The following is a 14,168-nucleotide window of genomic DNA, read 5'->3' as shown; positions in this document are numbered from 1 at the left end:
CTGTCCTCTGCAGGTTGTGTGCCCCTGCCTCTGAAGTACCTTGACTGGTCAGATGTGGAGTCCATTGTGGCAGTGTGTTTGTCCTGCGTGGGCATCCTGGTCACCCTCTGGGTCACCTTAATCTTCATGCTGTACCGCGACACACCCGTGGTCAAGTCGTCCAGCCGTGAGCTGTGTTACATCATCCTGGTGGGTGTCTTACTGGGATACATCTGCCCCTTCACCCTGATTGCCTATCCCACCGTGACCTCCTGCTACCTGCAGCGCCTCCTAGTGGGTCTCTCGGCTGCCATGTGCTACTCCGCCCTGGTCACCAAAACCAACCGCATCGCCCGCATCCTGGCCGGCAGCAAGAAGAAGATTTGCACCAAGAAGCCCCACTTCATGTCGGCCTGGGCCCAAGTAGTCATCTCCTTCTTCCTCATCAGCTTGCAGCTCATCTTGGAGATAACCCTGATCATCCTGGAGCCGCCCATGCCCATCAAGTACTACCCCAGCATCCGCGAGGTCTACCTCATCTGCAACACCAGCACGGTGGGCATGGTGGCGCCGCTGGGCTACAATGGCCTGCTCATTATGAGCTGCACCTACTACGCCTTCAAGACGCGCAACGTTCCGGCCAACTTCAACGAGGCAAAGTACATCGCCTTCACCATGTACACCACCTGTATCATCTGGTTGGCCTTCGTGCCCATCTACTTCGGCTCCAACTACAAGATCATCACCACATCCTTCTCAGTGAGCCTGAGTGTCACCGTGGCGCTGGGGTGCATGTTCTCGCCCAAGATGTACATCATCATCGCCAAGCCGGAGAGGAACGTGAGGAGCGCATTCACCACGTCCGATGTAGTCAGGATGCATGTGGGAGACGGCAAGGCGGCTCAGCAGAGCAAGAGCATTCTCAACATGTTCCGTAGGAAGAAAAACGGAAACGGAAGCACCAAGTGAGTAACCTTCAGTGATGTTCAGAAATCAGGGTCTAGAGATGAGGGCATATAGAAGGATAGAATAGGGCCTGCACACTCGTTTGGATCCTAAAGTTGTCTTGTAACTACAATAAACATATGTTTTGGAGAATTAGAATTTGTATGCCCTATTCTGTCATTCTACTGTTTTTTCTGCCCACATTTGATGAATTATGAGGTGTGCTTGACTATACACTTCCTTGGTAGATAATCCAAAATAAAATGTGATAGATATTCAGCAAAGACACAAAGTAAGGATTGAGACGGGGGATGAGAGAATGTTGTCTTTGAGTGTTGTCTCTCACCCTTGCTCTAATATGTCCCACTTAACCTCTTCCAATGGACAGAGGTTGACTCTGACAGGATCATGTTTAGACACAGGACTTGGCAAACTCCTGTCCTTGAAGTCTGCAGTGTCTTTGGAAAATAATGTCTCAGTGGTTAGTAGGAGGAGGGTCTACTAATCTTTCTTCATAGCTCCAGACTGGTTGGTGATTACAAGGTATGCATGACAGCCAGTAGACTCTGCAGCCTTCAAGGGAAGGAGATGTGCACACCCCTGGTTTAGGTGATTTTAGTTTAGCCTGAATTGTCCTCACATTTATCCCAGTTCGAAGCATGAAAGCCTCTTTGTCTCCCTCACTAATCACATAAGAGAGACAAACCTAACCTATCCTGCTATGCACAGCACTATAACATTGTGTTATTACCTTGTGTCAGAGAGTACAGGCACCAGAACATTTTCACAAGTGCATGTTGCCCATCTCAGCTTGATAAGCACTTACTGTAGATAGGCAGGTCTACATTTGGTGGATGGCTCAAAGTACTTTGAATTCAGCCATCTACGGTTCATAATGCTGTTCAAACAGCACATTATGAAATTATGAATCACTAAGTATTTACAGTGCATTGGGAAAGTATTCAGACCCCTTGACTTTTTCCACATTTTGTTACATTACAGCCTTATCATAAAATTGATTGATGAGTAAAAAATGGTATTCAATCTACACACAATACCCCATAATGACAAAGCGAAAACAGGTTTTAGAAAACAGAAATACCTTATTTATATAAGTATTAAGACCCTTTGCTATGGTGCATCCTGTTTCCATTGATCATCCTTGAGATGTTTCTACATCTTGATTGGAGTCCACCTGTGGTAAATTTAATTGATTGGACTTTATTTGGAAAGGCACACACCTGTCTATATAAGGTCCCACAGTTGACAGTGCATGTCAGAGCAAAAATGTCTGCAGCATTGAAAGTCCCCAAGAACACAGTGGCCTCCATCATTCTTAAATGGAAGAAGTTTGGAACCACCAAGACTCTTCCTAGAGCTGGCTGCCCGGCCAAATTGAGCAATCGGAGGAGAAGGGCCTTGGTCAGGGAGGTGACCAAGAACCCGATGGTCACTCTGACAGAGCTCCAGATTTCTCTGTGGAGATGGGAGAATCTTCCAGAAGGACAACCATCTCTACAGCACTCCACCAATCAGGCCTTTATGGTAGAGTGGCCAGACGGAAGGCACTCCTCAGTAAAAGGCACATGACAGCCCGCTTGGAGTTTGCCAAAAGTCGCCTAAAGGACTCAGACCATGAGAAACAAGATTCTCTGGTCTGATGAAACCAAGATTGAACTCTTTGGCCTGAATGCCAAGCGGGCAAAGGCAAAGATGAGCGGAGCAAAGTACAGAGAGATCCTTGAAGAAAACCTGCTCCAGAGTGCTCAGGACCTCAGACTGGGGCGAAGGTTCACCTTCCAACAGGACAACGACCCTAAGCACACAGCCAAGATAATGCAGGAGTGGCTTTGGGACAAGTCTCTGAATGTCCTTGAGTGGCCCATCCAGAGCCCGGACTTGAACCCGATCAAACATCTCTGGAGAGACCTGAAAATAACTGTACAGCGACGCTCCCCATCCAACCTTACAGAGCTTGAGAGGATCTGCAGAGAAGAATGGGAGAAACTCCCCAAATACAGGTGTGCCAAGCTTGTAGCGGCATACCCAAGAAGACTTGAGGCTGTAATCGCTGCCAAAGGTGCTTTAACAAAGTACTGAGTAAAGAGTCTGAATACTTATGTAAATGTAAGTCGCTCTGGATAAGAGCGTCTGCTAAATGACTAAAATGTAAATGTAATATTTCAGTTCTTCATTTTTTATATAAATTTGCTAAAATTTCTAAAAAACTGTTTTTGCTTTGTCATTATGGGGTATTGTGTGTAGTGGATTCATGAGGGGGGGAAAAACAATTTAATCCATTTTAGAATATGGCTGTAACGTAACAAAATGTGGAAAAAGTCAAGGGGTCTTAATACTTTCCGAATGCACTGTAGTTACTGTAAGTGCCCAGATTAGTCAATGCAATGCCACTTAGAGCTAACGAATGAAGCACATCACTGCTGCCTGTTAATAATGTTGTTAAAATGTCTTAAGCGTATTTTAACATGCGTATAGAAATGTTGAAATGCTGCTGTTCTGTTCTATTGTGCTATGTGTTGTTGTTGTTCACTAACCCTTCCCCCGGGTTGTCTCTGTTAGTAACGGCAGTCTTCATCTCGTTCATAGTTCTAATGGCAAGTCTGTGTCATGGTCTGAACCAGGTGCAAGACACCCTCAGAGGGGGGGGAATGTGTGGCACAGACTGTCTGTGCATGTGAGGAAACAGGAAGCCGGCTCGAATCAGACGGCGGTCATCAGGCCCCTAACTAACGCCCCCGTCGACCCCCACAGCTGTGACCCACACCACCAACACCACAGTCCTGGCACAGACTCCCACCTACCCCACCCCGGCACCAAGGCTCTGTACAACCTGGCGGAGGAGGAGGACGAAGGGGGGGAAGCACGCCCTCTCTGGACTCCCCCCCACTCCCACTCTGGAACGCTCCACGGGAAGGACTCGGAGGAGCCACCCTCTTATTCTCACTTAACGCACTGTACCACCGAGCGCTTGCAGGGGGTGATGGTGGACACGCACAGCTCCAATATCCTTGGATTTAACGACACAATGGGTGCCTCCGGCATCCAGGCCAGCTCCACCAACCAACCCCTAGGCTTCACCTTCTCTCAGCTTTCCTGTCCTCTGCAAGGTGGGGCTTCTTTTGGAGAGGATGACCTCATCTCGCCCCTGGAGGGGGCTGAGGGGGAGGCATTGGACCTCCTACACAGCTACACAGAGGAGGATGATGAGGAGGAGGGAGAAGAGGAGCTGGCTCAGAGTAAGCTGACCCTGGAGGACTCCTTGGCTCTGTCTCCCCCCTCCCCCTTCAGGGACTCAGTGTATTCTGCCGGGTCGGTTCCCGGCTCCCCCATCTCTGAGTTGGTCCTCTGCAGCCCCCCGAGCTCTGCCTACTCCTCCGTCATCCTCCAGGATTTCAGACGGAGCTCCTCGACACTGTGAGAGCCACCAGGCACTGACACACACACGCACACACACACACGCACACACACACACGCACACACACACACACACACACACACACACACACACACACACACACACCATGTTACTAAAATGTAACATCACAGATTTGATCATTTATTTGCTTATTTACTTATACATTTCTCCATTTGCTCTGTCATTCGCTTGCTTGGATTATATACAAGACATTTTACGTCATGGGGGAGTTGGGGGAGTGAGAGAAAATAAAAATTCATGGAATAATCCAGTAGCAATCATGTTTCTCAAGGGCTGTGAGTCCCCACCAACCTTTCTGCACACTTTGAGACTGGGAACAGTGCCAAAACTACCTGGCTCTTGTACCAAACGTATTAAGCAAAGCTGTCAATCACATTGAAGGCTGTAGCTAAATGATTTTGTTTCGCTATTGTTGTGCATTTTAATAGCCTATGAGACAAATGGAGGGAATGCTGTGTATAAGGTGCTTGGATCTTACCCTATGATGTCGGTAAGATACAGGGACCAAGATCCCACAATGCACTGCCTGTTTGGTCCAATACTGTACATGTGCAGTTGAGCTCATATTATTATGTGTAGCAGACGCAGCTGGATCAAAAGACTCTCTTTGCCTTTTTTCATAAAGACTTAGTCCTCAATAAGAAGCACTCGCCTCAGCTTACCAGTACTTTTCCTACTAACCTCATTGCATTTCAAACATTTGCTCTCTGATAAGAAACAAACTCTCTCTATGAACTGCAGGGTAGGCTACAGTAAAGTATATAAGCAGTATTAGGTGTCTCAGACATTGCATACAGGGCCCCAAGGAAGATGGAGATTGAAGATTGGGTATTTGAGCTGTATGCAATACTTTGCAACATGGTTTTTATTGTGCCAATCAAAGTCGTTTTCCAGTTCTCTGCATTCATATTTACTGTTTACTGATAAGGCATCTTCAGGAGATTCTAAGATTGTGTACAATATTTTACATTATGAGGTGGGTTTGATTGTAGGCGACTGTAATGTTATGACATAAGTTTAAACACATTCTATGAAATCCTGAGACATGTTTGGTTCACACAGGATGCTATGAAGATAAGATTCTGTTTTCCATACTGTGTGTGTGATGATATTTTTAAAAATGTTTTCTGAGGTCGCTGTGTCATTGTAATGGAAATATACTTGTGTATGTTTTCAAAGTTTGTAATACTGTTAAGCCATCTCATTTCTTTCACTCGGATGGTATGTTTGTAATATCAGTAAATGTTTATATATTTAGAATGTGAAACTATTTATACGTTTTAAAACTCATCTTACAGATGCTTGTGGAAGAGCTGTGTGTTGACATTGATTTTGGGTAACTTATCAAGTCAGCTGTGTCCTCTTGAAAATATTCAGTTGTAAAGCATACCAATGGATAGTTGCTTCTTGTGGTAAGATTATACGCGCTTCAATCTCGCTTAGATTTTGTATTATAAAATTGCAGTTGTATTGGTTTACTTGATCATAGCTTCTTAGTGCTTTATCTATAAGAATGCACTCCAACATATAAAAACAAATATACAGTATGTATAGTTCTTTAGTATTGTAATTGTTACTACAAAATGTTATATTTAGTCTATTAGTGTAAGTTGTTTAAAGATTTTAACATTTCTTAAATGTAAAGGAACAGAAGGATCACATTTTACACGGTCACAGATAGAATGAGATAGGCCTGCTGTAAAATAAAAACCTTTTATAGTAAGATGACTGTTAATTGATTGAATGATTTCATAATGCTTTAATGTATAGGGGTTAAGGGGTACATTCAAGTGACAGCCCTGATCAACTTTGGAATGCATTTGGTCCAAATACAGTGGGGGAAAAAAGTATTTAGTCAGCCACCAATTGTGCAAGTTCTCCCACTTAAAAAGATGAGAGAGGCCTGTAATTTTCATCATAGGTACACGTCAACTATGACAGACAAAATTAGAATTTTTTTTCCAGAAAATCACATTGTAGGATTTTTAATGAATTTATTTGCAAATGATGGTGGAAAATAAGTATTTGGTCAATAACAAAAGTTTCTCAATACTTTGTTATATACCCTTTGTTGGCAATGACACAGGTCAAACGTTTTCTATAAGTCTTCACAAGGTTTTCACACACTGTTGCTGGTATTTTGACCCATTCCTCCATGCAGATCTCCTCTAGAGCAATGATGTTTTGGGGCTGTCGCTGGGCAACACAGACTTTTAACTCCCTCCAAATATTTTCTATGGGGTTGAGATCTGGAGACTGGCTAGGCCACTCCAGGACCTTGAAATGCTTCTTACGAAGCCACTCCTTCGTTGCCCGGGCGGTGTGTTTGGGATCATTGTCATGCTGAAAGACCCAGCCACGTTTAATCTTCAATGCCCTTGCTGATGGAAGGAGGTTTTCACTCAAAATCTCACGATACATGGCCCCATTCATTCTTTCCTTTACACGGATCAGTCGTCCTGGTCCCTTTGCAGAAAAACAGCCCCAAAGCATAATGTTTCCACCCCCATGCTTCACAGTAGGTATGGTGTTCTTTGGATGCAACTCAGCATTCTTTGTCCTCCAAACACGACGAGTTGAGTTTTTACCAAAAAGTTATATTTTGGTTTCATCTGACCATATGACATTCTCCCAATCCTCTTCTGGATCATCCAAATGCACTCTAGCAAACTTCAGACGGGCCTGGACATGTACTGGCTTAAGCAGGGGGACACGTCTGGCACTGCAGGATTTGAGTCCCTGGCGGCGTAGTGTGTTACTGATGGTAGGCTTTGTTACTTTGGTCCCAGCTCTCTGCAGGTCATTCACTAGGTCCCCCCGTGTGGTTCTGGGGTTTTTGCTCACCGTTCTTGTGATCATTTTGACCCCACAGGGTGAGATCTTGCGTGGAGCCCCAGATCGAGGGAGATTATCCATTTTTAATTTTTTTATTTCACCTTTATTTAACCAGGTAAGCCAGTTGAGAACAGGTTCTCATTTACAACTGCGACCTGGCCAAGATAAAGCAAAGCAGTGCAATAAAAACAACACAGAGTTACATATGGGGTAAAAAACATAAAGTCAAAAATACAACAGAAAATATATATACAGTGTGTGCAAATGTAGCAAGTTATGGAGGTAAGGCAATAAATAGGCTATAGTGCAAAATAATTACAATAGTATTAACACTGGAATGCTAGATGTGCAAGAGATTATGTGCAAATAGAGATACTGGGGTGCAAAAGAGCAAAATAAATAACAATATAGGGATGAGGTAGTTGGGTGGGCTAATTTCAGATGGGCTGTGTACAGGTGCAGTGATCGGTAAGGTGCTCTGACAACTGATGCTTAAAGTTATTGAGGGAGATAAGTGTCTCCAGCTTCAGAGATTTTTGCAATTCGTTCCAGTCATTGGCAGCAGAGAACTGGAAGGAATGGCGGCCAAAGGAGGTGTTGGCTTTGGGAATGACCAGTGAGATATACCTGCTGGAGCGCAGACTACGGGTGGGTGCTGCTATGGTGACCAATGAGCTAAGATAAGGCGGGGATTTGCCTAGCAGTGATTTATAGATGGCCTGGAGCCAGTGGGTTTGACGACGAACATGTAGTGAGGACCAGCCAACAAGAGCGTACAGGTCACAGTGGTGGGTAGTGTATGGGGCTTTGGAGACAAAACGGATGGCACTGTGATAGACTACATCCAATTTGCTGAGTAGAGTGTTGGAGGCAATTTTGTAAATGACATCGCCGAAGTCAAGGATCGGTAGGATAGTCAGTTTTACGAGGGCATGTTTGGCAGCATGAGTGAAGGAGGCTTTGTTGCGAAATAGGAAGCCGATTCTAGATTTAACTTTGGATTGGAGATTCTTTATGTGAGTCTGGAAGTTGAGTTTACAGTCTAACCAGACACCTAGGTATTTGTAGTTGTCCATATACTCTAGGTCAGACCCGTCGAGAGTGGTGATTCTAGTCGGGTGGGCGGGTGCCAGCAGCGTTCGATTGAAAAGCATGCATTTAGTTTTACTAGTGTTTAAGAGCAGTTGGAGGCTACTGAAGGAGTGTTGTATGGCATTGAAGCTCGTTTGGAGGTTTGTTAACACAGTGTCCAATGAAGGGCCAGATGTATACAAAATGGTGTCGTCTGCGTAGAGGTGGATCTGAGAGTCACCAGCAGCAAGAGCGACATCATTGATATACACGGAGAAAAGTGTCAGCCCAAGAATTGAACCCTGTGGCACCCCCATAGAGACTGCCATAGGTCCAGACAACAGGGACTTGTATGTCTTCCATCAGTGGACTTGTATGTCTTCCATTTCCTAATAATTGCTCCCACTGTTGATTTCTTCAAACCAAGCTGCTTACCTATTGCAGATTCAGTCTTCCCAGCCTGGTGCAGGTCTACAATTTTGTTTCTGGTGTCCTTTCGACAGCTCTTTGGTCTTGGTCATAGTGGAGTTTGGAGTGTGACTGTTTGAGGTTGTGGACAGGTGTCTTTTATACTGATAACAAATTCAAACAGGTGCCATTAATACAGGTAACGAGTGGAGGACAGAGGAGCCTCTTAAAGAAGAAGTTACAGGTCTGTGAGAGCCAGAAATCTTGCTTGTTTGTAGGTGACCAAATACTTATTTTCCACCATAATTTGCAAATAAATTCATTAAAAATCCTACAATGTGATTTTCTGGATTTTTTTTCTTCTCAATTTGTCTGTCATAGTTGACGTGTACATATGATGAAAATTACAGACCTCTCTTATCTTTTTAAGTGGGAGAACTTGCACAATTGGTGGCTGACAATACTTTTTTCCCCCACTGTATGTCCAACCATTTGTTTGAAAGTTTGATTGCATGTGTGTATTAATAGAAAACATTATGAGCAGCAATTAGGCTATTGCGTTTTAGTGTATATGTGGCTGTCAGACACACAAAGCACCCCTGGTTACCATGTAAACGCAGGAGGAGGAGGAGGCAAAAAAAACGTGATAAAAAAACTAACAGAAACTTGATGGACACTATACATTTCCGGGTCGTGTTTTTGAGCAAGTAGGAGGAGGAGGGGAAGTAGAGCACTTTAGTTACCATATTTCCAAACAGCACAGAAACAGAGAGGATAGTTTCCCATTGCCTCATCGTGTGAGAGAAAAAAAAGGTGTTGAATTTGAGAAAGTTGTCACTGTCATTCGGACGTTCACACTATGGCAGGCGGATCGGTATCGGAGTGTAAGGAATACTTGTTCAAAGTAATTGTCATCGGGGAGTTAGGTGTGGGGAAAACCAGCATTATCAAACGATACGTCCACCAGCTATTCTCCCAACACTACAGAGCGACTATTGGGGTCGATTTTGCGCTCAAAGTTATCAACTGGGACAGCAAAACGTTGGTGAGGTTACAACTATGGGATATCGCAGGTAAGACATATGGATGTACATGTTCTATATCAATACTTTTGAGATGCTACAAATGGAGTTACCCTATGCTATGCATTGTTTGGTGAAAGTGTAGCCTGTCCACTTTCTGAAAAGTGCTCGAGTGTGGTGACTGAGCACTTCTAGAGGGGAAGCTTTGGAATTCACACGTGTTCACTGTAATCAATGTTGTTAGCGCAGTAGTAATTACGTTGTTTATTTTTTCTTACATAAGCGAGCTTCATACTATGTACACAGGAGCACGTGCATATTTATATGAAAATTCCTGTTTATATTGGTCTGTTGTGTTTTCTCCCGCCCCGTGCGGAGTGAGTCTGTCGGGAATCCTACGTCAGTCCTTTGCCATTGGCATCTCATTCATACATGTTGAGTTACAGTTGGTTATGCCAGACCAGAAAGAGAGCCTGTTCCACTGTCTCTCAAGAATAGCCTACAGTCTAGTATGTGGGATGTTTTCCAAACGAAGTAATGCATGCAAGCCAGTAGCTGGTCGGTGACGTTTAAGAGGATTATATTTTTTTTAAATGAGCATTGTCTTATTTCTACTACAACCGATTGGATGACTGTCATTCATATTCCATTCACCCAGCTCAATGTAACATCAGTAGGTTTAGGCTACTACATAATACTAATATTTTCCCTATACCCATCATGAGGTTGCTACAACCTAGCCTATGAATGAAAGTTTACAATGTAGGTGCACCGGTTGAGAGAAATCAAGGTGACAGACAGTGACACATTCAATAGAGCCTTGCACATTCTTGCCTGCATCTAGCTGATCTAGGGTGTAATCATTAGTCCAACAGTTGCAAACGAGAGTTCCTATTGGACAAATTCAGGTATTTTTATCCCGTTTCGTTCCGTTTGCTTCCGTTTAAGAAATGCTTATCAACAGAATCGGTGGAATGAATAGCCTACACCCCTGATCACACTCAAACACAGTTCACTTTCATAGCAGCCACATACAAACAGCATGATCATTTTGCTCATTGCATAATTCTTTCTGGCATCTACGCGCTCTCCTCCTCTCACCTTGTCCCTTTGCTTGTGGACTTCAGTGCACAACACATCAGCTGTCTGTGACCAGGCGCAAAATCCTTTCCAAGCCAAACCAGCCTACATCGTTGTCACCATATTAGCTATCGTCATAGTCAACATAGCTAATAGAACTAATGCGTTAGTAATAAGGCTGAACGATTTTGGAAAATAATCTAATTGCGATTTTTTGCCCCCAATATTGCGATTGCGATTTAATATGCGATTTAATTTATTTATCCTTTTTCCCCTACAAAACATAATGAATGATTTAAATATGACCAACACAATAGTATATACATTTAGTGTGAAATGTTCTTTCCCATAGGCTGGGTCTATTTGTTAGAATTAAATTCAAACATGTATGACTTGAAATAAATGACATTTTTATTGAACTGCTCATTACAGAAACATCTGTGGCTTTGCCACTGTGCATTTAAATAATTTAAACAAAGGCATGAACTTTGTAAACACTGTGTGCAAAAGGTACAGTCTTAAGAAAAAAATAATTTTAAATTGTATGTATCTTACTGCTCCCAAGTCAGTAACATTTCACACAACTGAAACAAGGAATTTGCTTTGAAAATATTTTGTAAAATCAAAGTAAATAAAGTTATAAATAAAAAATGAGAAATGCACTTTTAATTTAGACAAACTATTTTTTATAAACGATTTGAATATTATAATATAAAATAGATGAGCCTCACTTATCTCAAGTACACAACAATAACACACCACACAGACTAAAGTTCACTACGAGTATGGCACTGCCAGCCATACTTATCCAACAGTTCTGTTCTCAGTGGCTCACAGGTTTTTTGCTAAGAAAACCAGAATATTGACTTTTTCTGGCTTCAAGGCTGAGCGAGTGCAAGTCACAATATTCCCTCCTGTGCTAAAAAGACGCTCTGAGGGAGCGCTTGTAGCAGGTACACAAAGATACTTGCGTGCCATGGTGCACAACTGTGGGTAGCTGATCTTGTGCACCCTCCACCAAGCCAATGGATCATCTTCTCCATCAATGGTAGGAGTCATCAGGTAATTGTTTATCTCTGCCTCTGCGACATCTTCAAGATTTACAGGCAAAGAAGGAGAGGCTGAACTGGTCTTGAAAAAACTGCCAAGAGACCTCTTCGTCTTTTCCCCCAAGGACTGTGCACTTTGAGGCATCTGAACAGTTTCAGTACGAGACCTCTTCTCCTATTAGATGAAAACAACAGCCATTAGTTTTCCAGTTAGATTTTACAGAAAATTTTTGTTTTTGTGAAATACATAATTATTTACCCAATGATATGTACGTTGTGCCAAGTCTACTATCTCTGTCTTCAGACGAGTCTTGATAGCAGGGATGTTGTCTGTACTGATGTACTGTATTTTGAACCTAGGGTCCAGGAAACAGGCAACATCCAAAAGCTCCTGGATGTTTGGGTCTCCATATTTGTTATTGAGGTATGCTAGGACTTTGGTTTTTATTGATTTAGTCAGGTCAGTGTCCTCAGCATCTTCAGCCAGGACTGATGTGGCAAAAAGGTGGAGAACTGGCTTGAGGTAGGAGATGCTTACATACTCCTCTCCAGAAAGAGCATCAGTAAACTCCAGTAGAGGATGCAGTGCCTTGTGAATCGACTCCAACACGTCAATATCCTGCCAGGTTGGGATAAGGGAGCGTGCATATCGATCTCCAGACAATACCTGAGAAATGGCTTTGGCCTGTTCAAGCACTCTGGCAATCATCATTTCTTTAGAACCCCATCTTGTTGGGCACTCCGTTATGAGGTTGTGCTCAGGGAGTTTGAGCTCTCTCTGTGCCTCCGTCAGGGCTGCTTTCTTCTTCCAACTGTGGGAAAAGTGCCCCACCAGCTTCCTGCACAGTGCTGTTGCCCTTGACACTCTGTCATCTTTGAGTGCATTTTCTAAAAGAAATAAAAAGTAGTGTATTACACACAATTTGAGTTTTGATACAAGGCTCTCACTATTACACACTCAAATTAGCTGTAATTCTGAAATACACACATCCACAACACATCCTCTCTCTCTCTCTCAATTCAAAGGGTCTTTATTTGCATGTCAATTCTCTCTCTCTTTCTCTCTCTCTCATAAACACTAAAAAAACATGTAAAAAACAAAAACAAGAAAAGAAAAAAAATGCAGGTGGGCATTCCACCACAGACAGACATATGATATAAGCAAGTAAAATGAATTTACATATTAGAAAAGGAGTGGAAGTATGAATTTATTTAATCCCATCCGATTTATATAATATCATTTATATATATTTGTATATTCAGCTTTACTAATCGACGCATCTCTCTCTCTCGCACTCGCGCACACACACACAAACACACACACACACACACACACACACACACACACACACACGATAACTTACCAATGGCAAGATGTAATCTGTGGCCAAAACATTGGAGCCTCGTCCATTCATTAAGCCGCGCAGCAAGCACCATATTCGACGCGTTGTCCGTCGTGATGCAGACGTGATTCTCCTCGTGGAGATCCCAGCTGACAAGCCCTTCTCTCAGGCCGGCTGCAATATTTTCCCCTGTGTGATCGTCTGGGAAGTAGGTAGTTTGTAGGCAGCGAGCTCGGAGGTTGAAATCTTCATCAATAAAATGGACTGTAAGACTCTGGTACGGCTCAGCTGTGCGGCTTGACCACATATCAGTAGTGCTAGCAAAAAACTCCACCGTTTTAAGTTCCGCGGCGACTTTCTCTTTGCACTTTTTGTACAGCTCCGGTATGGCAGTCTGACTGAAGTATGTGCGGGAGGGTATACTGTAACGTTTATCAAGCGTATGTATTAATGCCATGAACCCAGGCTTGGTCACCGTGCTGAGAGGCATCATATCTTTGGCTATGAACTCGGTTATTGTCCGAGTGATTTCTCCGTGCCGTTTTGAATTACGTTCATACGGAGTGACACTTTCGAACATTTCTGTCAGTGATCCCTGTCTTGAGGTATTTGGCTTGTCTCGCGCACTGATGCTCGGCATTTTGGTCATACAACTGTCATGCATTGATTTGTGGTATTTTTTTAAGTGCTGAAACAGGTTTGTAGTGTTACCCCGTGAAGTAGCAATCGGAGCACGGCATGCTCTGCACAACACCTGACGCTGCTCAGCATCTTCTTTTTTAAAACCAAAATAGTTCCACACCACCGACGTGCTGTTCCTCTTCGATATTAAAGTATCAGCTGTGTCAGTTTCTGACTGTTCCGTCGAGCAAGAGGCCATTGCGCTGGACAGCATGAAAAGTCGCGTCACGTGACCACCTCAAATCGCGCACGTTGCGATTAGAAAATCGCGTTCAGTCAAATCGCGATATTATCGCGA

At 43.4% G+C, this 14,168-nt stretch overlaps 3 protein-coding genes across 3 annotated transcripts in view; 2 read left to right on the top strand and 1 right to left on the bottom strand.

The window, feature by feature from the left end:
- Positions 1–4,363, top strand: part of LOC311108696 (metabotropic glutamate receptor 1-like) — a gene marked incomplete at both ends in the record, with an annotated part of 68,024 nt that extends 63,661 nt beyond the window's left edge. The window contains 2 exons of the mRNA XM_084151416.1: positions 14–944; positions 3,532–4,363. Of these exons, the coding sequence (XP_084007542.1) occupies positions 14–944; positions 3,532–4,363 (1,763 nt within the window). The remainder of the gene's footprint in view (positions 1–13; positions 945–3,531) is intronic.
- Positions 4,364–9,404: 5,041 nt separating this feature from the next.
- The window catches only part of LOC311108699 (ras-related protein Rab-32-like), a 34,349-nt gene continuing 29,585 nt past the window's right edge, over positions 9,405–14,168 (top strand). Inside the window, exon 1 of the mRNA XM_084151419.1 lies at positions 9,405–9,768. Within this exon, the coding sequence (XP_084007545.1) occupies positions 9,555–9,768 (214 nt within the window). The 5' untranslated portion in view covers positions 9,405–9,554. The remainder of the gene's footprint in view (positions 9,769–14,168) is intronic.
- LOC311108697 (E3 SUMO-protein ligase ZBED1-like) lies at positions 11,186–13,780 on the bottom strand. The gene is made up of 3 exons (XM_084151417.1): positions 13,211–13,780; positions 12,106–12,734; positions 11,186–12,021 (listed from the first exon to the last, which is right to left on the bottom strand). The coding sequence occupies exons 1-3, from the start codon at positions 13,767–13,769 to the stop codon at positions 11,629–11,631; spliced, it is 1,581 nt and encodes a 526-aa protein (XP_084007543.1). The 5' UTR covers positions 13,770–13,780; the 3' UTR covers positions 11,186–11,628.

Source organism: Coregonus lavaretus (genome assembly GCF_964263955.1).
Source record: "Coregonus lavaretus genome assembly, chromosome: 33".
NCBI classification, from domain to species: domain Eukaryota; kingdom Metazoa; phylum Chordata; class Actinopteri; order Salmoniformes; family Salmonidae; genus Coregonus; species Coregonus lavaretus.
Note: the sequence above shows the minus strand (reverse complement) of the source record. Positions and strands in the feature narration are given on the sequence as shown.